General features: G+C 44.1%; 1 protein-coding gene across 7 annotated transcripts in view; it reads left to right on the top strand.

The window, feature by feature from the left end:
- BCL11A (BCL11 transcription factor A) overlaps window positions 1–11,491 on the top strand; it is a 105,521-nt gene extending 94,030 nt beyond the window's left edge. For 3 of the 7 annotated variants that reach the window (XM_073339353.1, XM_073339357.1, XM_073339358.1), the window contains one exon: window positions 1–1,263. This exon is cut by the window's left edge and continues 6,010 nt beyond it. Coding sequence is in view for 3 of the 7 variants with exons in the window: in XM_073339359.1 (XP_073195460.1) it covers window positions 3,425–3,526 (102 nt within the window). In the remaining 4 variants the exon portion in view is untranslated. Of the gene's footprint in view, window positions 1,264–3,424 lie in introns of those variants that run through there. The other 4 variants (XM_073339356.1, XM_073339360.1, XM_073339359.1 and 1 more) reach the window with 3 other exon arrangements.
- Window positions 11,492–25,237: the final 13,746 nt, after the last annotated feature.

Here is a 25,237-nt window from a genome sequence, read left to right as displayed (position 1 = left end):
TATTTACATTATTAAAACACATACCTCTGTGATACTGTCTCTTGCTGTTCCTAGTGTAATGGAGTTAATATTACAATTTTTTTTATTATTTCTGTAAAACCCTAAAGTTGTTATGTTGTCTTTTTGTGATGGCATCATTTGTTGCCTGTATTTTGCCCAGCGTCTCCTTAGAGGACATTTTTGCTAAGAAAATATTAACATGTATTCTTTTGCTGAGAGAGACAAATAAAGCTCCCTTTAATTTAAGGACAGGAGAAATGAAAGTTATTCCCTACCCTATCTGAACAGGTGTGTAAAATGGTTGAAAAAATATATAAGATAAATTGGGGCCTGATACTGATTTCAGTTCCACAGGTGTCAATCCAGAATCATTCCATTGACTTGGGGCTTGATACTGCCAGATGCTGAGGACTCTGGCCTGGATCCACTAATGCATCTAAATATGTCTCCAGGTCAGCACGGTACTTAAGCAAGTGCTTCACTTTAGGCACGCAAGTCGTCCCATTGGCTTCCATAGGACTAATCATGTGCTTAAAATGAAGCATGTGGCTAAATGCTTTGCTGGATCAGGGCTAGAGTATTCAGCATCTTGCAGGATAGAGCCCCTAAATGGAATGACCCTGGATTTACACCAGTGGAACTGAGATCAGAATCTGCCTCTTGGGTACTAGCAAATATTCACTGTAGTAGGTTTGACGATGAAGGGGAGGACGAAGATGAACATGTTGACTGGGACAAGACAAATAACTGTAAACAAAACAGTACTTTGTTGTGATCTTTATGTCTCAGAGATATAGTCCTTGTGTCTAAACTCAAGATACTGGTACCAGACAGGTACTTTGCAGCTATTTAACAACATGATTTTTGATCCAGTGCCATTAAATGTCCATGAAGAGTTCAGTCTTTCTCTCTCTCTCTCTCTCCCTGATTTTTTTTAGTAGTTGTTAGTACTGCAGTAGAGATTTTATATACAGGACTTATTTTAATTGTTCTGTCTATGAAGCAATCATAACAATTATGTCTTTGTTTTAAGTTGAATTCTAACACACACATATATAGTAATAATATTTTCATTATATGTTGCATTATAACATGTTAAACATATAAAATAATTGTGTGTCTATAGCTAGCCATCTAGCTATCTGTCTAGGTATACAGATGGATATGTGATATATCACATACAGTACATATTGCTAAAAAATTAAAGACGAAAAACATGCTATGATTTTTTTAAGAAATCTGCAACAAAACATTTGATTTATACACTTCTATCAAAAAGCTAGATACATCCATTGGGCACATCACTTCATTTTTCATTTCCAACTTACACACATGCAACATAAGCACTGTACTCGAGGAACCCCTACATTAAGAGATTTTATACAGCGTCACCTAAATAACTTCAAAAACTAGCCAACAAGAACATAACTTAGAAATGACAACATGTTGTAGCCTAAACACTAAAGCAAAAATAGTAATACAAAATGTGACATTTTCTAACTGTGTGATAAATTAATGGTGTTATAAAACCATGAACCATTGAGGCCCGTTCAAGTTTGTTAGAATTCTGAAACAGATTTATATGGCATCCATAATGTGTTCTTAAGCTGCTGTAACATTCCATACAAGCATGACCTACTGTCCCAAGAAACTTTTTATATTTAACTTTCTGTGGAAAGATGTCTCAATAAATAAGAACAATATTTGGGTAATAGTATTGTAGTTGATAACATATCAAAACCAATCAACTTCAGAAGAGGAATGTATTTTTACTGCGCAGATGCCTTTGCCATTAGTATTTAATATCCTCCAAATTGAGTAATTTGTATAATGAAGAGACTGAAACAATAGCAAGAATTTAGGCTACAGATGTTTCATATTTATTTCCAAGAGCTGAGATAAATACAGGAATAAGTGATACCATGTCTTTGCTTGATATTCAGAAGGCTTTGGCATATCTGATGAGATACAGTTTCAGGGTTTATCGAAGTGCAGAGTTTGTATAAAAAGAAAAAAAGATACCAGCTGTTATTTTAGTTCTTTTCCCTGCAAAGGTTGGAAACCATTTACAGTGAAAGTGTGGGAAAATTATATTATGGATTGTGAGTACGATACTGCCTGGCAGGCATGTCACTGGAGTCATGAAAGGAAGCCACTGTTTCCCAAATCCAGATGTATATATTTTGACTGGCACTGCTCAAGGAATCTAAGGAAGTTAGATGCCCAACTCTCATCAATACTGAAAGTTAGTAAGAGCGGTTGGATTTTTCAAAAATGCTTAAGTGACTTAGGAGCACAAGTCTTATTGGCTTTGCATCGGACTTGTGCTTTTAAATTACTTAGGCACTTTTTAAAACCCATCCTAGGTACCTAACTCATTTAGGCTCATTTGAAAAAAACAGGCTTATTTATTTTCATTTTAATACAAATTAAATTCAGAAACACATAGAATTGGACTTTTATCTGGTGTAAATCAGGCTAGTGCTATTTACTTTAATTGAGCTATTTTAATTTATACCCATTTACGATATGGCCCTCTTATTTAATCTTGATAAGTAGCTCATGAGTTGCCCGTCAGCTACACACTTAAACATTTATGAGGCAATTTCAATAGAAACTGACTCTGTGGTCGGTATGTATAGATTGATCTTAATCAATGCATCTCTGGTTCTGCCATTGCCACAGGTCGTGCATGCAGGCTCTTGAGCATGCAGTTTGTTCATTAGCCTATTGTTTGTTTTAGTACAATATATAATTGGTGACTGGCCTTTACACTGCCTGCATATCACTATATAATTCAGCTATGGGGAAACATTTATTTTTCCATCTTGCACAGCTAGGGCCTGACTCAATGCCAATGAAGTCGATGGAACACCTCCCACTTACTTCAGTGAACATTGGCTCAGGCCTGTAAGGCTCAAGCATTTATTTCACACTTCACCAGGTACAGTACACCCTATAAGTTGCACTGTTATTCAAATGCAATTGAATTCAGTGACATAAGAGTCTCTGCAAATTGTACAGCTTGTGGTATATCAAAAAATATTTGCTGTGCTCTATCTGGCATCCGTCAATAGGATTGTTGGGTGGGGGAGGAATACTGGAGTCAGTCAGTGTTTTAACTGAGTTAAGTCGTAGTGAAGACTGGAGGATTTGCCCCCTGGCGTGTTATTTGTGCTATCTGTATTTTTGCTGTGCTGGAAGTATTCCCATGCATGTGTGATGTGGGAGTTTGTGAATTCTTGGTGGGATGGCAGGAGTACGGACTAAGATCATGAACCCGGGGTCCATTTCATTACATACTCTTTTGGCAATTCAAGTTGCAGTTTGTAAAAAAAGAAAAAGAAAAATGGGGGCGGGGGGAAGAATTTACCTTTTGGGCTGTGTTACACCTATTTTTCCTCTGTCCCCATCCTTTCTCTAGGTTCGACACACACCCCCACTTGGCGTAGTGCCCAGGGAACTCGTGACGTGTGGCAATTTTCGGATGGAAGCTCGAGACCGCTTAAATTCTGAGAGAATGTGAAGCACACGGGGAATGTGCACCATGTACATGACATCTGAATGTGGTCCGTTATCTTGCTAGCTTTGCGATGCTTTCTGACAGTAACTTCAGACTTCACCGTCCAAAGGCAGCATCCAACAGGCTCCTTCCGCCTGCCTGCAAGACTATGTTATATATATTTTTAATAGAATAAAAACACTTCTTTTTTTTAAAAACCAACCCACCATCAAGGGCTTATCGATCATCAATGGCTTTGACTGGCTTCCATGCCATTGGGAAAAAGCCCTCTTGAGTATATGTTGATACAGTGTGGAGAACCCAGCCTGTTGTTCTTATACATTACACACCATCTTTTTAAGTGCGGCTAATGTTACAAATAGCAAAAATAAATAAATAAATAAATAAAGGAGGGGGGCAAGGGGGAGACTTGACATAATAAATGTTGGTGCTTTAGGTTTTGTTTGCTCTTTAATTTTTAATGCTAACAAGGACCATGCAGCCGGTATGACGTTTGTAGTACCATATCCACTGCATAAAATCAACTGTTGTGATTAAAAAAGAAAACAAAACCCATATACACACAAGAAGTTATCCATCTATAGATGGTATACATTTCAAAGAAAACTAAAAATGCAAAAGCGTTGTTAATGCAACACTATAATTAATGTAGAACTAGTGTGGTTGTTTATTAATGCTGAAGTGTGGGGGGTCTCCTAACTGTCTAACTTATCATTTGCATACCATTGAATAATGCCTACTGTGTTGTATTTCTGCTGTTAAAATATGTATTTTTGAGGTTGCGCGGGGGGAGGGGATGATCCATAGCATACTTTAATTTGTCATTGTTTGTCCAAAAAGCTAACTGTTTCCAGGAGAATAATAATTTCATTATGGTGATGCTGTAAGCTCCACGAAAAGTTGAACCCCCACCCTCCCACAAAAAGCCCCCTGTGGTTATTGATTGATCTTTGTTACAGTTATCCTTTATTTGTGCAAGTAGCCCTATTCTGGAAAGCAGTTACCACTAGCTTATTTTAAGCATGTGCTCAAATCCTGTTGGATCTAATAAAGCATTTGAACACTTGCTTAACTCTGTGCATGTGAGTGCTCCTATTGACTTTCATATGACTATTAGGGACTTAAGTACATGCGTATGTACGTTCCTGAATTGGGGGCACAGATTGTACCACTGAATTCAGTATATTCTATTGATGACCATGTGTGATAAGGGTTATAGGATCAGGCCTAAGTGCTGATGTGAATCCTTTATTTGGTTAAGTCCTGATGCTGCAGGTCAAGCTGTGCCATCATCTTATTTTCATGTAAAACCACCCTGAAATTTATACCAGGTAGAAATTTAACATGCAGGGTCTCAGGTCAGGTGACAAAGTTATTTGTATTTATTAATTATTGTTGCTTTTTTATTTATTTTTCAAAGCTGAATGTGAAAATTTGGCCAGCCTGCTATTTTGCCCGTGAAACTGCAAAATAGATAAAATAATAGCACCTTTGGGTCATTTAAAAAATAATCTATAAATGTTATTTTGTTTAGGAGAGTGGTTACAGCACAAGCACAGTCACTTTTGTAACAAAACTTTTGTAAAGGACTTTAGACCGTAGTTGCAGGGTGCATGAGCGTCTGTGTATTAATGAGCGTATTAATGGAGACGGGCCAATAGACTATCAGTGATCTGTGGATGACCGTGTACAAATGGGGATTGATACAACAGACTATTACTGTTTCTTCTGAGGTGTTATGGATTCTAGGATCAATAATCCATGGGTTACATGCTCTCTGATGGCCCCACTTAGTACACAGTAATGGCAGCTGTGCAACCACAGAAGCAGGCCACGTATGCAGTGCTTCTGGTTAAATTCTGCCAGAATGCATGGGGAGCTAAAGTAACTTTGCATTTAGTCTCGGCATGTAGATGCTGGGAACACAGGTAGGGACTAGGCTGAGTTGTTCCAACGGCAAAAATGTCATGGTTCAGACCTCCTAATCCACATTCTGAACTAGTGACAATGTCTGTGCTTGCAGCTGAATTAGATCAGAACCATTAGTAATACACTTGGCCCAATAGCAGCCCCTGCTGGGACCCCTCCATTCTTCCCTGGGGGACTTTGGCAAGGAGATTTGTCAACAGGCATGGCCCTTACCCCAAGGTCCAAATTTGATGACCAATGTTGAGCAAATGCAGCTGGTGAAAATGCAGGCAGGATTACGCATTGAATAATGGATGTAGACCTCACTCCCCAGTACGGTAGTATAGACCATAGTTGATCAGGCTCTGATGTGCAGCATAACCTCAGCAGATCAGATCAATCCTTATACCATAACTAGGCGTGTCAAAAATGGCACCCATTTTGCTTCATATCTGTGCATTGCTCTGCACCTGTTTACAAGGAGTTTTTTGAGCACTGAAACAACACGTCCTGCATCTTGGATTGGTTATGCCTCATGTGCAAAGGAGTTAACAATTCCCATCAGCTGCTGGCCTCTCCTACGGCAGTCTCAAACCATTTCCACATCAGGGTATGCTAGGCAGCTGCATTCTCACTGGCATGGCTGTTTCAGAATGTGGCATATGGGTCAATTTTACTCCACTGCATAGTTGGAGCACTATGCAGTGGAGTAACTCTTCTCTTTTCCCTAGAGTACTGTACTGAATTGGGTCCCCTAAATACAGATTTGCAGAATTGCTGGTTACAGTTCTGTATAGCTATAAACCATTAAATCAATAATCTGTTTTTAAACATCCTTCAGTACCATACTTACCTGAAAAATTTCAGAAGATTGTGTGACTTTTTTTACATGTCACAACATGCCAAGAGCAGACAAAGCTCAGTTCATAGTTTGTTTCAGGACATTGTGGAAACATTGGGCCGTAGCCTGTAACTCTCTGTCACAGCAGTACAAGTCCAGAGTAGGTCACTTATTTCACTCTGGATTTATACCAGTGTAACTAAGAGTAGAAAGGGGGCCAATTGCTACCATACAGAGTTGGTAGAAGTATATGGCTAGCAGGTATTTTTACCCTATCTAGGAGGAATTCAAATAAATAGAAGTAATACAAGCAATGCTCTGATTGTGTTCTGCTGGGCACAGACACAAAAGTGAAACAATACTTTCCTACTGAGTTGAAGGTGAAGTGAAATTGTTAAATTCTCTTTTCTTTTTTTCTTTTTTTTTTCAAACGAATTAAAAAAAAACCCATTTAAGATTTTAAGTCATTTGCAGAATTCATGTGTTGCCTTAAGATTATAAATATATGTACCAACTACGTTGAAAGCTTTAGTAACTGTTAAGAACTGAGCTCAGGGTTCCATGTTTCACCTGTGAGTGCTGACACCATTTACAAACACCTCGTGCTGGAATGAAGTACTAGGCTCTTCTACAGTCAGCGTAAGACCATCTGTATTGCAATCGTGTGCATTAGGACTATATTCTCAGCTGGTATAAATCAGAGGAGCTCCATTGAAATTGGTGTAGCACCACTGAAACCAATGGAGCCATCCGGCTTTACACCAGCTGAGCACCTGGCCTGTGGGGCTTTGGATGCCTTGTAAGGACAGTTTTAATGATAGAACTTTTTAGGACGGGAAGTTGACTGTTGGGCTAGCCTGCCCAGAGTCCTTGGCTGTGTCTGTGTATGAAGGGTGGGGGAAATAATGCACACAGCTTGTTAGCAGAAGAGCTCAAGTTTGCTCTGTTTTCTTTACAAGAAGAAAAAAAACCCCTCACATATTAGAAATGCACAATATACTGCACAATCAGCTCTTGTAGGAGAAACCCAGAACCTTGAACTCAGGTCCTGAGCTGAAAGTTAAAGGTGAAACGATTTTCAAGTGCTTTGTATTAAAATCTATTCATAATTTTAAAGTCTGCACATATCTACTGTTAAAAGATTTAGGATGTTAAACAATTTTTATATTTATTTTAGAAGTGCTGCAGTTCACTTTTAAGAACCAAATTTAAAAGCTCTTTTTGTTACTCAATCCAACATGCTGTAATGGTCTGAAATGAGCAAGATATATGGAAATTAGACAGTTTAGCTTTGGTTTTAGTTTGAAAAGCTTCTTTCAATGTGCAAGCATTTTGTCTGTGCTGTATTTTATTTTTAAAGACAGTCTCATAATAAAATGCAGAAAGGTTAACACATTTGTGAAGTCTTACTTAAATTCTGCTTTCAAATTACGTTGATTTAGGAATCGAAAGGCATCCAGGTTATATAATTTTCCAACAGTAAATGGGGGGGGGGAGAGAAAGCAAGCATAAAATTGGCCACTTATTAAATAGCTTATTAAATAAGCTATTACCAGCAGGACAGTGGGGTGGGAATAGGTATTGTTTCATATTCTCTGTGTATATATAAAGCCTGCTGCAGTTTCCACGATATGCATCTGAAGAAGTGAGCTGTAGCTCACGAAAGCTTATGCTCTAATAAATTGGTTAGTCTCTAAGGTGCCACAAGTCCTCCTTTTCTTTTTGCGAATACAGACTAACACGGCTGTTACTCTGAAACCTGTTATTAAACCATGTTTATCTCAAATGAGTGAAATGATTATGTATCCTGTTAGAACCCGTGAACAGGATTTTAAAAAACTAACACAACAAAAACCACACTTCATTTTGATTTCTGCTTCACATCACATCCTGCTAGATGCTCTAAATAGCCAGTAGCAATACTTGAATCCTGTCACTGACAATATTTAGTTTTGTGTTTGTAGGTGGCAGAATAACTATTAACTTCAGGGAAAGGTGAATTGAAATGGGATTCTTCTTTGGCTTTTTGAGATCATTCTACTTAATATGCTATTTATTCATTACTTTTACGTTGCCAGGAAAATGCATTGTTCATCTTAACTTTTTGATTTTTTGTGTGTGTGCAGGTTGTCCTGCGAGTGAGCCAGTGAAATACCTGACTAATTCATTGTTGGATTTTAGTATTTGCTTATTACAACTCAGTTTCTTTTTGGTGCCAACAACCCTTGAAGTGCATTAACTTTTTAGAGTAGACATTAATGTTGCCTTTGATTGTCGTTAGATTCAGCTGTGCTGTTACTGTCTGGAGCTGCATCTGGGATGTGAGCAGCTGAAATGATGGATAATATGTGACAAGATGAAGCATGCCATCCATTGAATATATTTTCCTTTTCAAGATTGGCTAATATGAAATCAGGGTGGTGTGATATTTCAAATGATACTGCGATAAATTACCATCATTATCATCACTGATCAAGAATTGTACCTCTTTTGCCTCCTCTTTGCTCTCTGCTTCCTTTTCCAAATTTCTCAGATTGTTGCAGGCATAAACAGACTTCATATATTAATATTTCCACCACATTTTTGCTTCCAGCCTCTATACCAACAATTCTGATTGTTCCGATAAATAAAAGAAGTTTTCCTTTAAATGTCTGTCTTCCATGACAAACAAAGTAATAGAACTATTCTTAAACAAGGAGGGAGTTAATCTGTAAAAAAATAAAAGCAAAAATATGGTTGTTTGTTTTCTACTTCTATTGCATCTTTAGCAGTGATGATGTTTAGATGCCAGAACCAGTGGGCCCCAATTTAATTTAATCTGGCCTCCCATATTGAGCAGTATGTGATTTCTTTCTTGAACTACCTGGGCTCAGCTTTATTGTAATTTCAACACTATAGGTACTCATATGCCGTGGTAGTGGACAAGGATGGCTGGATAGCTAGATCCATTAATGTTACGATGAAACAAGAGAAATCACGGTATTGGTGATAACGATACAGGTGAAACAGGCAGGCTGCTTCCTGCTTTTCTTGCCCATATTTATATCTGTTTGCCTTATACCTAATTATCTGATAGTGCGATGAATTGGATAGATGGAAAGATGGGATAGCCATGTCACTAGGATTCCAAACTGCACTGTGTGATACCTTAACATTGTTAGTTCATTTTAGTCTTGCTAACTCTTCAACACTGTGGTGATTTTCATTCTCTTCCACGTTGTCCAGAGGCAATGTATGTAAGCTCCTTCCTTTTCGCAGGTGTCTGCCATGTATGTGACAAAGGGCCACATATGGTCAATTTACGGCCCTCCCATGGATAGGAGTTGTGCATGCAGTATTTGGTTTCTAGTATTCAAATCCATGTGCTATATAGTGTTGGCCAAGAAAGTAAGCCATGCAGCCTTGGTGCTGATGAACATGATGGGCTGATTCTTATTACAAACTATGTAAATAGAGGAGGGTTAATAAAGACTTACTACCAATAAAATGGAACTGTTTCCTCTCAAGCTTTTGTGACATTTTATAGCACTATAAAATTGCTTAAACATAACACAAAAGGCAATTCCTTCTGTCTTTTCCGCCTAACCTAGCACAATTGTTACTAAATGTAATCCCCATAAATGCCAGGCAAAATGAATTTTCTCAATGGCAAGGTTTAGCTAGAACAGTGAGAACTTTTCTTAATGTCATGGAGCTGACAAGAGGCCAAGGGCCACACACCAAAGACAGTGTCGCCTCTGTCCACGTGAAAGCTGTTTTCCATAACTTCAGGCATGGACTCTTGCCAGATTGCTTATGTGATCCTGCAGAAGATCCACATAACTTGATGGATGTGTTATTCCAAAACACACATCAAAGAGCCTGTAGCTAAAAGCTGTAAGTCCTAAATCAGTTAATAACTAGAAATTTAACATTTTCCAGCTAGAAATGGAGATGTGCCAGGTAGTAAATACACGTTATCCATTGAACAATTAATCCTTTGGCATCAGGAATCCGATTTTTCCCATGTGCATCCTGTCTTCTGCAATAGGATATGCAAAGATAGCCACTGCAAAGGGGTTTAAGGGAGGCATTTCTGCAGGTGATGTATCAGAAAAAAGGGGACTGATTCTGCAAGCCCTTTGTGGGTTTGATTCTGCTCCCACTGAAGTCAATAGCAAAATTCCCACTGATTTCAATGGTGCAGGATCATGTCCTGAGTGTGAATGTCCCACTGAAGTTCATGGAGGTTTTGTGTAGAGAGGGCTTACAAGATGGAGCTCTAATTAAAGCATTTATAATTTCAATACATTTTTACCATCTGAGTTCTTGTGTTTGTGTCCTTTGCTGCTATAGTCCTTTGTTTACTCTTCAGAAAAATACAGGAAGGGCAATGGCATTGCTATATTCCCCATATTACCTTATCAGTGTGTCTCAGCCCTGATCTGGAGGGACGTCATTTTACAGGGTCAGAAGGTAGCTCGGTCTATATGCTGCTCAGTCTTTGTTCTCTGAGTCTGGTGACACAGCCAGCAATGGTTGCCAGTTAGTAACATTTGTGCTGCTGGCTATTGCAAGCTGAACAATTCTGTAAAACCAAGCTCTAAACGGAAGCTCTGTGAAAATGCCCGCTTCTTGCTCAACAGCTCAGATCGGGGGGGCGTGTTCAGCTTTGGACCTGCTGATCTAGTGACTGAAGGAAGTTTTTTACTACTTTGTTCTGCTGGTAGCAGTCCAGAACCAGCTCCGCTGAGAAAGAGGAAGCTGGGTTCCTATTCCTTCTTGTGTATCATCAACAGAATTGTTTTCTAAGTTCCAGTTACAGGCCCAATCACTGGTGCAACCCCCACTGAGTACAATGGAGGTGCACTGAGGTTGTAACAGAACTGAGGGTGGCCAAGGTGTAATATTTGATTCAGACTGCAGAGAGACTTTATCTTGATGATGATAATGAAGAACAAGAAAGAATAAACCCAGTTTGACTTTCAGATCCCCAGATGGGTATGCAGGGTTAAAGGTTGGTTGACATATGCCTGGTAACATCATTACTTATGTGCCTGATGCCTTTGTGCAGCAGCAGGAAAAGTTCAGAAAGGGGCAGCTTTTGGAAGCTACAATTGAAAAGATTGAGGCATCACAAGGCATTACTCTACTCACTGTATTGTAATTTCGTGCTTGAGTTTTGTGGTTAAATGTGTTATTCTGACTCTTCTACTCCATGAGATATATAATTACCTATTCGTTTATCTAGTTAAAAGCACATTCAAGTTTAAAAAAAAAATGCCTCAAGACTGGTTAATGAGAGCCTCTCTTTAACAAAGGCAAATTTGCACAGCCAGTCAGTACATTAAAAAAACCAAAATAATTTAGGACTAGTTTCTGCCTCCCACATGGGCCACTTGAAGAGTAAAATGCTACCCAGTGTAGAACCTGGCCCTAAATTAATTTTGTGCTTGTGAAAAGTGCCAGTTTGGTGGCACTGGAAACAAGTTTTTGTATCCAGAGAACTGGTTCAGAATAGGCAGCAGCTGTTCAAACTTCACTGAAATGATCTACTAATTCACTTCACTTCTGACCTGCAGAGACTACACTGTAGGAGTGAGAAGTTAGTTTGGCCTCCATTCCCTTGGCAGTGAGTTGGCTAACAAGCATGGCAGTTAGTACCAATTGGGTGGTGGGTTTCATGATGTAGAGACTTGTCTCCTACAAGGAACTGGAGTGATACCACCAACCTATTTCATACCTAGGATACAAGAATAGCCATCAAATGGTGAAAACTTTTGGTTAATAGTGATGTGGGCCAAATTCAAACTGGTGGGCTAGAGATGAAAGTTCCTGAGTCCCATTATCAACCCCATGGCCATCAACTCTGTGGTTCAGATGCCAGGCTAGATCTCCCCTCACTTTCAACAGGGTACATTGGAATCAACTCCCTGGAAATCGATTCTTACCCGAGTGTAAGTGAAAAGAAAATCTGGACTTTTCTCCAGGAAAAAAAAAAATCCCTTTAAACAGTCTTGTGATATGCAGAAGCAACCTTTTTCCAGGCAAAGCTTTTTTGGTGATTGCTTGGTCCCTTCAACTCACCCCAGTGTAGGATTACCCTTGTCTAGGAGCTTTTTTGCCAGCATGTTTTCCTGGGACTTGCCCTATAAATTTGGCAGAGACAGGCAACTTCAACCCTAGAGGGGCCATTTTGCAACTGGCGGCTGCTTGCTACCTCTCCCTCTTTTCCAGCTGGTAAGTGCTTTTAACTCTTGTTACATTTTCCCTTCTCCATTCCTGTGAAGATGGCACATTCCTGCAAAGACATTTAAAACAGAGTATGGCAATCTAAAATGACAACTGGGAGTGATTAATGGCTTCTGGTTAAAATAACCCTTTGGGTCAGCACTTTCAAGTGGGTGTACTAGTTGTGGGTGCCTCTGAGTTTGAGCACCCAATTTGAGAGGCCTAGGTGAGTCTGGTTTTGGAAGTGCTGAGCACTCACCACAGCTCACATTTGGACACTTTTGAAGAGGTTGGCTTGGGCATATTCAAGCTTTGCCTGCTTTCTTCTCCCAAAAGAGACATTATATGGGTCTATTCTTCCCTCAATTTATGTACACAACTCCCTATTCAGGGAGGGGTGAGGGGAGAGAAGACATGTAAGACTTCCCTTCTATGGGTTAGTCATCCTTGTGTTTGCAACCATTGCTGTGGAGAGGTAATGGTTGCAACAAGAGATCCCTTCAACACAGGTGTCCTTAGTTTTTGATGGGCCAAGCACATGGTTTTCAAAAGCACTACAAGATGATAGCTGCAAAAGCAGGAAGCTATTGAAAACCATAGCTGGCAACCAGGAGCATGGATAGTGGGTATTGCAGGCCCGGGGAGGCTGAGCCTCCCCAAACAGCCAGCTATGGCCCCACCCACGCTCTGCCCTGAGGCCCCCTCCTGCTTCCCGCTCTTCCCCCGTGGCCTGGGCTGTGGCTGGGGCAGGTTGGCCTGTGACCTGGGAATTGTGGCGACTTGGGCCAGTGCTCGGGATGCCCGGTGCTCTGGACCTGGGGTCACTGGGGCTGCCCGCCTGGCGCTCCAGGGCTGGGAGTGCCGGGGCCACCTGCCAGGAGATCTGTGGCTGGAGGTGCTGGGGCCATGCTGCCTGGCACTTTGGGGCTGAGGCCACCCACCCGGTGCTCTGGAGCCGGGGGAATTCGGGTGGCCCAGGACTGAGGGGAAGGTGTCCGCAGCGAGAGGCTCAGGGCTTCAGCGGGGGAGGTGTGTGTGGGGGGAAGGGGCAGGCCTGGGGGCTAGCCTCCCTGAATTGGCGGTTCACGTGCCACCCATAAGCAGGAGGGACAAAAATCCTATTGCATGTAACTAGTGAAATGATCACAGGAAAATTATGCATTTTCCAGAATAGCTTATTCCCTTTTGTGTATTAAACACTATTTTAATATTCTAGTGACAATGTTTTATAATTAATCTAAATGTAAGAGACTGAGCACACTGGAGATTATGATTCAGTGTAAGGAGGTGAGAAAGGTTTTTCAACTACTAGCCAGCTAGATTACTGACTCAGCTGGCTGTATGTAGAGGCAGCCATGGTCATCAGTAACCACACTCTGAAGTGTAATATCCAGCTAGGTTTACTCTTGAATGCAAACGTTCCATACACGTTGGCAAGTAGAACCTTTAACTTGTAAGGGTTGTAATGTTAATTCGGAAGAAAAGTGTTTTTAAAATTACATTAGTTCACAGACATATATTGAACTCATGAGGGGTAATCTAGCCCCTGAGAGATAGGAACTAAAGAGCTGAGCCATAAACCAGTATGATAACATCCTTATTATCGGATGCAAATGAAGGGGCCCAATTCACTTTAAAAAAGCATTAAGAGTATTTAATTTTTCTTGTGGGAATATCTCTGAAGTTGGCCTGTGTGGTTTTTTTGTGTGCTATGTACTTGAAAAGAAGAAAAGAAAAAGGGAAATTTGGAGCATGAAGAAGCCTGTGGAGGCAGAATTGAGGATCCCAAGTGGTAACTTGGGTGTCAGGAAGATACACAACCTTTTATACTTGTAAGAGAATGGATATGCTGTACCCTGCTGGAATCTAAATGGGTCTTAATTTGTGAGGAGTAAATTCCTGCCAGCTTGTTACACTTCCTTGACTGGGCCAATGTGAACAGGAAAGACTGGGCCAAACCTTACTGTCAGTTACATCTGTGCAACCCCATAAACACTCATGGAGCTGAGAGAGAATGTAGATTTTTGAGCCAAATCCTCAGCTTGTGAATAGTGGCATAACTCTACCAAAGCCAATAGAACTATGTGAATTTACAACTGCAGATCTTGCCCCCTTGTCTCTCAACCTGCATATTTTGAAGATGTGGATCATGGAAAAAAGAAATGGGAACGTGCAACCCAAGTCACTATTAAATGCTCGTTAAGCTGGGTTTACTCCAGTTTGTGTTACTGTGGTGACAAAATTCAAAGGACAAATTGGTTTCTTGTCACCCTGCAATACGTGGAACAAATGTACATGTTCTAGATCATAACAATCTAGAAGGATGGTGAAAGAGTTCATGTTTTTACTAATGATGCATGGTAATCAAATGCCTGTTACCTGCATCTAAGCCTTATTCCTCCCTCCTGCGTCTCCCTGGGGTGGCTGGGGTGGCTTCTTCCTAAGTGCTATCTTTGGAAAGTTGCAGATAATTCCAGTGAATCACCATGTCTAACACAGAAACAAGATTCTGGGAAATACCAGGTAGAAAAAGCTGACACTTTCAGAAGGAGTGATGAACTCTTTCAACGGTTGGTAGGGACCCAATGATGAAGTGTACTTGAATCTTGACACAGCTTCTTCATGCTGCACTGGGGTGGTTCTGTTTTTTTAGAAAGATGCTGTACTCATGACCTGCTAGCACAAGCTATCCTGACATATTGCAGAGGAACTTTACTGAATAGGAAGTGTTGACTGCCTGATGTGTCACAACATGCATGTTGCACTTGGAAACTCCAGCCAAGATCAGCCCCTTGTGCTAAGCACTGCATAGTAAGAGACAGTCCCTACCCCGAGACACATGCAGTCTAAATAGACAAGACAGACAAAGATGGGGGAAAGGAGTATTATTTTCCTCACCTTATAGATGGGGAATGAAGCTTAACAGAGATTAAGTGACTCACCCAGTGTCACACAGGATGTCTACAGCAAAAGCAAGAATTGAACCCAGCTTTTGTCAGGCCCAGGCCAGTGATTTAACCAGGCAGGCCCACCTACCTCTCATAGGACACACCCTGAAGTGCTGATGTTTGGCTGTTAATGCATGACCCCAGCATATATTATAGTGATGCTGACCTTGGGGTTATATAAGCCTCTATCAGAATTCCATTTAGAAGCTGTTATTTTCATGGGTGTGAAACTTAGCCTCAACACCACTTTCACACCCATTCTAAAGATTGGCCTTAGAATGGAACTGCTCAGTTCCACTTCACAGAAAATGTCTCATTTTGTGAAAATGTCGTATCATTTTGTAATAATTCAAAAGCACTTCCTGGGCCAAACTTTGACTGCAGCAGACATTTATTAGGTCAAAACCAGTGCTTTCATATTCTTGTTTTCAGATCATGAACACATGATCTCTCTCCTAAGTATGATTGTTATACCCTACACTGATGGGATGATCTGGCCAGGTAAATAGCATTTCTTTTAAGATTTCAAGGGTCTTTAACTAAATGGTTATTATTTTTCCCCAAAAGCATTTCACTATGTTCCGGTCTTTTGTGGGTCTCCTTATCAGTGCCACAGAAATGGATATCTGAGCCAGTCTCCCATGTCACTCTCCAGTACTCAGTACTAGTGAGAGGTAAGAAGAAGGGGGCATTTCTATTTGATTTGTTTGGGCTCTCTGGAAAACGGGAATGCAGACAGCTTGAGGTCCATTTAGGCTCCTAGTGGTCTAGAGACCCCTTCCTGCCATGTGTCAAAGAACAGGGTTGAACCCAAGAGCCCTATTTCTGTCTGACTGTGTAAATCCAGACAACTGGTCTGATGCCAACATAAGCAATGTGTGATTTTCTGAGTCTCCTGGTGCTGTGCATGTTTCCATAGAGGGCAGGCCTGAGCACTGAATGTCCATGGCACACAGAGTAAGGAAAGCCTTTTTCCAATTCGAAGTTAATCGTGAAGGCCAAATTCAGATCTGTTATACCAGTGAAAATCCAGAATAATCTCACTGACTGGAGTTCCTCCGGATTTACAGTAATGGAAATGAAATTCGAATCTGGCTCTAGATATATTTATGTATTTCATCTCAGGAGTGGGATTAATGGATCTAAAATTGGCTTTATTCCAACACATTTATGTTCACGCTGAGGCTTGGAGCTGACACGATTGCTTTTTAGATCAAGGGCACTCTGATAGGCGCTTGCCATTGTCTACATTTTAATTTTTGGATTTTTTGAATGAATCTTCTCACTTGGGGGCCTATTGGATTGAGGGGTTCATTTCAAAGGTGTAACCATATAGCTGAACTGCTTTGATGCTGACAGCATTGTTTATTACTGCTATGTTAAATCCATCCAAAGATTATCAAATGTTTAGTTTGCCTAACTGAACATAAGGCTATTGATGATTTGGCTTGAAACATATATTCTGGCCAGGCAGGGGAGATATTAGACTCTTTACCATATTTGTCTTGTGAGTTGCATCTGGTCAGTTCTTGTTTCCTAGAATCTATTTTTTTTTTTTTTTTTTGGTAAATTACAAGACAATATAATCACTGTCCTTGCCTTAGACCTAGCTGCTTGTCAAACACTGGAGGTTAAAGTCTGTAGATAGAAGAGGGACTTGGAATGCAAGGTGTGGACAGCTGAGATAAAAGAGAGAGAGCCTATGAGTGTTTTGTCTGCTCTCCATTCAGCTTTAGAGTTTAAAGGTCAAGAATTGTTCTAAAAAGCAAAGAAAATGTGGTACCCATAGTTCACATACTTAAAGACAAAAGGCGTTATTCAGACAGCTGGGTGGTGTAGTGATTGGAGAACTAAAATTTTCTTTTCAAAGTTAAAAAAGAAAACCCAACCCCCACAAGATTGCTTTTCAGACAGACATTATTGTACTTTTCTATGTAATATGCTGGGATCAAGGGGTTGTTGAGTACAACAGGGAGACCAGGTAAATACCTCTCCATTTGGAATTAGGGATTAGTTTATTTATTTATGTTACCGATTTCTATAGCATCTGCCATGAAGGAGCTGGGTGCTCCATTTATAGCGATTAATACACAAATTGGATTCATATCCCTGGGTCTGAGCCCACCACTGAAGCTTTGGTTCTGGGTCAACTACAAAATTTAAAGAGGGGCACTTCTTCTAGTTCCCCACTGGATGCAGCTAAAACCTTGTGAGAGAAACCATGCTCCCTCATGAGATTTTGGTCTAAGATGTCAGAAATATCACACCATCAGCTGAATTTATGAGCCATTGGAGCCAAAATCTCATGCGAACAGACCAGCCCTGAGATTACAGTGCAATCATCAAACTGAAACCCAAACTTTGAACCCCAGCCCTAATTCCACCCTGAAACCAAATCATACCCTAAAGCAAACCTGAAGCCTCCAATCTGCCTTCACATTTCATCCCTTCCTTGCAAGCAGTCATTGATAGAATATTTATTCACATCTGACCTGTACTAGAAGAAGAAGATTTCCTGTTATCAGCATAGGTCATTTTCATCAGGATTTGTTTAAAAAATTGCACAGATGAGTGCTGCTAAGATCATAAAGTAGCAGTTGGTTGTTAGTGGCTAACGTCCATTTTCAGTTGCTAGGTAGGACATACTCTGTGAGAAATGCAGGTGTTTTTTTTTTCTCTCTCTTTTTTTTTAAAGAAAATAAATCCAGTATGTACTTCTTTTATCTTGTTCAAGAATCATAAATTTAGCATGTAACAGGGTTAGTGGGCCAGCTGGGCAGCTATATGAGGCCATAGGTTAGTTAGGCTAGGAGTATTTATGAGGCAAGGTTTACAGGGCTCTCAGTCAGCTAATTCTTGGCTGAGGGCTCCAGTTGACTGAAGCATCAGTTAGATGGTTTTTATCATTTGTTGCACATAGTATTAAATACCTTCTATAAAAAAACCTTTCCAATAGATCAGCCCCTTGCTGTGGTAATCCTCCCACAGATATATCCTTTCAATATTAAAGAGGCATTTTATGAGTTCTTGTGCTTTTTCCATCCTGAATTCACAAAGGAGTTCCCAGAACATATACACACACATGCGGCCCAAAATTGCCTGGCCGAAGAGACGGGAATTTTACCCATCATTTACAAAGTGAACTTTGTGAAAAGGCAAAATGTAAATATCAGGATGGAGATGGCCGTGTAAATAGAACGAGCCCACAGTTGAATACTGCACGTAATCTAATACACTAACCTATTCCCCTCCTCCCCCACATATACACATCTACCTCTGCACTCCATATCCAGCATCGGGAGTTGACAGGTGAGGATTAGGAATAGGTGACCCCAGAAAAGTCTGGGCTTTGATTCTGCTGCTCTCCTCCAAAATCTGACCATCCTCACTTTCCCTCAAGCTTGGGAATACTCCTCTTTGGGGGGAAAACTTGGGTTCTGCAGGTGGGAAGGGGGAAATGGGGGAAGTGGGGCCGGTTTCTCTATCCAGTGTCATCCCCACCTCAATCTCATCAGGTTCCTCTGTCTACTGTAGTGCTCTCTGACTCATTTATAAGCATTCACTAATATGGACTCCCCCTTCAGGATCTTGAAATCTCCCTCAGAGGGTGTGGGCTTCAGGGTCCGTGGCTGGCAGGGGAACCCATGGGAGCATATTCCATAGAGGACTGGGGTACTGGAGGAGCAAATCCCAGAGAGGACTGGGGTGCTGGGAGGCAGTGCAGAAGAACAGATCCTCTACACGGATGTCCAGGCCATCCTGGTGGATCTCAGGGTCCATCTGTGGGCTTGTCTCACTGTAATTCCCCAGGATTGGGGTAAGGAACCCCCTTCCAATCCTCAGAGAAGTGGCAATGACAATCTCCCCCAGTTCTTCTTCGAGTGATTGCTCATATTGATTTCAAGTGGGGGTGCGTGCACTGCGTGCACAGCTGTCGGAAAGATTTTCCCCTAGCAGCACCCGTCGGGTCAGCTGGGGAGCCCCCTGGAGTGGCGCCTCCATGGCGCTCAATATGTGACCCCCGCCGACCCAGCGCCCCCTCAGTTCCTTCTTACCGCCTGTGATGGTCGTTGGAACTGTGGCATCTTGCTTACCAAGTTCTCCACGTTTCCCTAGCTTGATTCTGATAGTAGTTGTTCTTGTTCTTTTCTTGTAGTTTCTTTTTTGTTTTTGTTGTAGTTAGTAGCAGTTGGGTTGGGGTGTTTCCTCTGCCCCGACTACTTTCCCTTGGGAAGGCTCTCCTGCCCAAGTCCTCGGATTCAGAGCCTGCAAGTCCTGCTCTAAGCCCATGCCAATGAGCGACCCCCACGACTCTTGTCTGAAGTGTCTGGGGGAGGCTCACCAAGCCGAAAAGTTCAGGATCTGCAAGGGATTTTGTCTTAAGACCAAAAAGGAGTGGGACTTTCGTCTTAAGCAGCTCCTTATGGAGGCGGCACTTAGACCCCAGCCTCCTTTGGCGTGGCAGGACCCGGCACCGAAGTGGTACCAGAAGCCCAAGAAGAGTGGCTCTCCTGTGTGGAGGCTAACCCCCCTAGAGCTGGCCAATGGATGCGGCACTGTTGACTTCGGCCCCACAAGGGGAGCCATTGAGTCTGGTGCTTTTGGACTCCCCAACCTACAGCATTGTGGAAGTACAGCTGCCGTTCACCCCAGACACCTTTGCGGCTGCAAGGGACCTCATCGCCGTGACGGCACAGGGGTCTCCTCTTCTCCACGTCAAGCCTCTGGTGCCTCAGCATGTGGCACTGTCTCAAGGCAAGCCAACATTGATCCTACCGTTAGCACCATCGGCACTGTCGGTTGAACCTCAGCACCGTTCAAGGTTCTGGTACCTCTCAGAGTCCCGGCACTTCTTCCCATCTCTACGCCGGTCACACTCGTGGCACCAGTCAAACTTGCAGCACCGCTCCCGATTGCGTCATTGCTCCCGATCGCAGCACTGCTCCATACAACGGTTGCCTTCGCAGAGCAGGTCCCGGACTCGGCAACGGTCATGACACCGTTCACCATCTCGTCACAGCTCCAGGTCATGGTATCGCTCCAGGTCCCAGCATTGCTCCAGGTCACGGCGCTGCTCCCCAGCCTCGCATCACCACTTTCCAGCTTCTTGGCACTGCCCTGGCCCTCGTGGTCCCGATCCCGTTCCTCGGGCTCAGAGATGGAGTCTCAGTATTTGGAGCAGCACTGGTGCCGTTCAGACTATGGATACCCTCATGTGGGGGCAGGGCCCTGGCTGGCGCACTGGCAGGGGCCCACTCAGTGGCCATTTTGGACCCCATGGGTGTACCACCAGTCCCAGGGTGCACAGTCTGGAGCTTCCCAGTTGGCCACATCTGAACCGAGGGTGCCAGAAGCCTCAGCCAGTCGGCCCACTCCTAGGGTGAGGAGGAGATGTTGTGTCCCCTCCCTCCCTCAGAACCCCTTTCAACTTCAGTTCCTGAGCCTGAGGCAGTCAGCAACGCAGGGCACCGAGCTCCCGTGGTGCAGGAAGATCAAGAGGACCCTCTCACCCCTGGGCCTCTTCATCCTTCTCCCCTGATGAGGCTGTAACAGGTACCTCTGTCTCCGGGCCACCCCCCATAGACAGCTGTGCCCACCAGGATCTTCTGCGCAGGGTGGCATGCAACATTGGCCTGCAGGCCAAGGAGGTGGTGGAATCGGAGGACCCAGTGGTAGACATTTTGGCCCCGGAAGGTCAGTCAAGGGTGGCCCTGCTCCTCATCAAGACCATACAGGCTAATGCCAAAACCATCTGGCAGACCCCAGCCTCCATTCCGCCTGCGGCCAAAGGGGTTGAATGCAAGTACTTCATGCCCTCGAAGGGGTACGACTATCTCTTCATGCACTCGCAACCCTGCTCACTGATGGTTGCATCCGTGAATGAGAAATAGAGGCAGGGACAGCAGGCCCCCGCGCCCAAGTCGAAGGAAGTCAAGTGGCTGGACTTGTTTGGCTGCAAGGTGTACTCCATGGGGGGGCTCCAGCTCAGGATTGCTAATCAACAGGTACTCCTGAGCCGTTATAACTTCAACTCCTGGAACTGAATGCTCAAGTTCAAGGAGCTTGTGCCACCTGAGTCCAGAGAGGAGTTTGGAGCCCTTGTTGACGAGGGCAAGGCAGTGGCATGGACCTTGTTGCAGGCCTCACTGGATGCTGCAGACTCAGTGGCGCGTACGTTGTCCTCCGGTATTGCCATAAGGCGCATCTCCTGGTTGCAAGCCTCAGGCCTACCGCCTGAGGTTCAGCAGACACTGCAGGACCTGCCCTTTGACGGGGAGGGCTTGTTTGCAGAAAAGATCGACTGTCGGCTGCATAGCCTAAAGGACTTGAGGGCAACCATGAAGTCCCTGGGTATGCACACCCCGGCAACCCAAAAGAAGCACTTCAAGCCCCAGCAGCCGCAACAATGCTCCTACCCTCCTTGGCTGAGGCAGGACTTCTATAGGTGGAGGAGAGGGAATGGCAGAAGGAAGCCTTCCAACCCCCCCGCCGGGACAAGGCCAGAGCCTGACCAAACAATCGTCAGGTTCCAAGCAGGCCTTTTGAAGGGGTGCCCAAGGATGGGGTACCGGACTTAACCCCAGATTCTTCCCCACCCTTTTTGAATTGTTTATCCCACTTCTACCATGTGTGGTCCCAAATAACCTTGGACTGCTGGGTCCTTCGCACAGTGGAAACGGGATACTGTCTCCAATTCTGTTCCTAACTGCCCCCACGACCCCCTTTTCCCTGTCCCTTTTCAGAGACCCCTCTCACAAGCAACTCCTTATTCAGGAGGTTCATGTGCTCCTCACCATGGGAGCAGTGGAGGAGATTCCATGGGAGCTAAGGGGCAATGGGTTCTACTCCCAATATTTCCTAATCCCCAAGGCCAAAGGGGGTCTCAGATCCATTTTGGACCTGTGCGAGCTCAACAAATTCATGGCAAAGCTGAAGTTCTGCATGGTCTCCCTAGGCACTATTATCCCCTCCCTGGATCCTGGAGACTGGTATGCCAACCAGGACACGTACTTCTACGTAGCAATTCATCCAGCACAGAGGCCCTTCCTGTGCTTCGTGGTCAACTGCGAACATTACCAGTTTATGGCCCTTCCATTCGGCCTTTCAACAGCCCCCCGGGTGTTCACCAAGTGCATGTCGGTTATGGCTGCCTTCCTCAGTCGATGGCGGGTGCAAGTATATCCTTACCTTGACGACTGGCTACTTTGGGGCCATACCAGCACGCAGGTGCAGTCCCAACTCCGCCTGGTTAGGTGTACGTTCGAACAGCTGGGTCTCCTCCTCAAAGTGGAGAAGTCAACCCTAGAACCAACCCAAAGGATAGCATTCATTGGTGTGATGCTGGACTCCATTCAGGCTCGGGCCCTCCTGCCAGAGTCCCATTTCCGAGCTATCACAGGCATCATTCAAGGCCTTCCTTGAATTCCTGATCTCAACAGCACAAGGCTGCATGAGTCTCCTCGGCCACACGGCTTCTTGCATGTACGCGACCCAGAACGCCAGGCTCTAATTCAGGCAGTTGCAGGCATGGCTCACCTCGGCCTACCATCCAGGGTGCGACAGCTTGAATTCAGTGGTCATGGTGCTGAAACAGGTCCTTAGCTCCCTTCGCTGGTGGCTCAACCCCCGAGCAGTATGCGGGGGGGGGGCAGGGATCCCCTTTCCCAGCCCCCAGCCTTCCTTGTCCCTGGTTATGGACGCATCAGCTACGGGGTGGGGGCACATCTGTGGAACCTTCAGACTTAGGGCCTGTGGACACAGAACAAGAGCTCCCTCCATATCAACGTCAGGGAGCTAATGGCGGTGCGCTTGGATTGCCAAGCCTTCCAGGCCCAACTGCAAGGTCACTGCATGGTGGTTCTAATGGACAACACCACAGCCATGTTTTACATCAACAAGCAAGGGGGTGCCCATTCCTCCCTCCTTTGCCAGGAAGCCATTCAACTGTGGGAGTTCTGCATAGCCCACTCCATTCACCTGGTAGCGTCCTTTCTTCCAGGGATCCAGAATACACTGGCGGACTGCCTCAGCAGGTCCTTCCACTCTCAAAAGTGACCGGATGTCGTATACCCTATCTTCCAAAGGTGGGGGTTTCCCCAGGTCAACCTGTTTGCCACCCGATGCAACAGGAAGTGCCCAGTATTCTGCTTCTTCCAGGGTCGTAGCCTGGGCTCCATCGTGGACACATTCCTGCTGCCCTGGACAGGTTGCCTGCTCTACACCTTTCCTCCGTTCCCTCTCGTGCACAAAGTCCTGCTCAAAATCTGCAGGGAAGGGGCAAAGGTGATTCTGACAGCTCCAGTGTGGCCTCGCCAGCACTGGTACACCACGCTGCTGGAGCTGTTGGTGGACGTACCAGTCACGTTGCCTCTCTGCCCCAACCTACTTACTCAGGACCACAGTCGCCTCTGTCATCCTGACCTACGGTCCCTCCACCTCACGGCTTGGAAGCTGCATGGCTGAACCCCATGGAGCTTCTGTGTTTGGACCAAGTAAGGCAGTTCCTACTATGCAGCAGGAAGCACTCTACTAGAGCCACATATCTGGCGAAGTGGAAAAGATTTTCGTGTTGATGTGACTAGTGCCGCACACACGCATTCCAAGCGCTGGTACCCCTCATTTTGGAGTACCTCCTGCACCTGAAACAGCAAGGCCTGGTGGCATCCTCCATAAGGGTTCACCTCGCTGCCATCTCGGCCTTCCACCCAGTCACATCTGGCCACTCTGTCTTCACCAACCCTATGGTTGGTCACTTTCTCAAAGGCTTGGACTGTCTATACCCTCAGATCCTTCAGCTTATCCCTGTGTGGGATCTTAACCTGGTCCTTTTGAGGCTCATGGGGCCCCTGTTTGAACCTCTGGCCACGTGCTCCCTCCTGTATCTCTCCTGGAAGCCAGTTTTCCTGGTCAACATTATGTTAGCGAGATGCGACTCCGAGACCTAGACCAATTGGAAGATTGGGCCAAAAGGAATCTGATGAGGTTCAATAAGGATAAGTGCAGGGTCCTGCACTTAGGACGGAAGAACCCAATGCACAGCTACAGACTAGGGACCGAATGGCTAGGCAGCAGTTCTGCGGAAAAGGACCTAGGGGTGACAGTGGACGAGAAGCTGGATATGAGTCAGCAGTGTGCCCTTGTTGCCAAGAAGGCCAATGGCATTTTGGGATGTATAAGTAGGGGCATAGCGAGCAGATCGAGGGACGTGATCGTTCCCCTCTATTCGACATTGGTGAGGCCTCATCTGGAGTACTGTGTCCAGTTTTGGGCCCCACACTTCAAGAAGGATGTGGATAAATTGGAGAGAGTCCAGCGAAGGGCAACAAAAATGATTAGGGGACTGGAACACATGACTTACGAGGAGAGGCTGAGGGAGCTGGGATTGTTTAGCCTGCAGAAGAGAAGAATGAGGGGGGATTTGATAGCTGCTTTCAACTACCTGAAAGGGGGTCCAAAGAGGATGGCTCTAGACTGTTCTCAATGGTAGCAGATGACAGAACGAGGAGTAATGGTCTCAAGTTGCAGTGGGGGAGGTTTAGATTGGATATTAGGAAAAACTTTTTCACTAAGAGGGTGGTGAAACACTGGAATGTGTTACCTAGGGAGGTGGTAGAATCTCCTTCCTTAGAGGTTTTTAAGGTCAGGCTTGACAAAGCCCTGGCTGGGATGATTTAACTGGGAATTGGTCCTGCTTTGAGCAGGGGGTTGGACTAGATGACCTTCTGGGGTCCCTTCCAACCCTGATATTCTATGATTCTATGATTCTATGATGAAGGCCCTCGCTTCGGAACTGCCTTACACGCTCTT

This window comes from Lepidochelys kempii, chromosome 3, assembly GCF_965140265.1.
Source record: "Lepidochelys kempii isolate rLepKem1 chromosome 3, rLepKem1.hap2, whole genome shotgun sequence".
NCBI lineage: Eukaryota > Metazoa > Chordata > Testudines > Cheloniidae > Lepidochelys > Lepidochelys kempii.
Note: the sequence above shows the minus strand (reverse complement) of the source record. Positions and strands in the feature narration are given on the sequence as shown.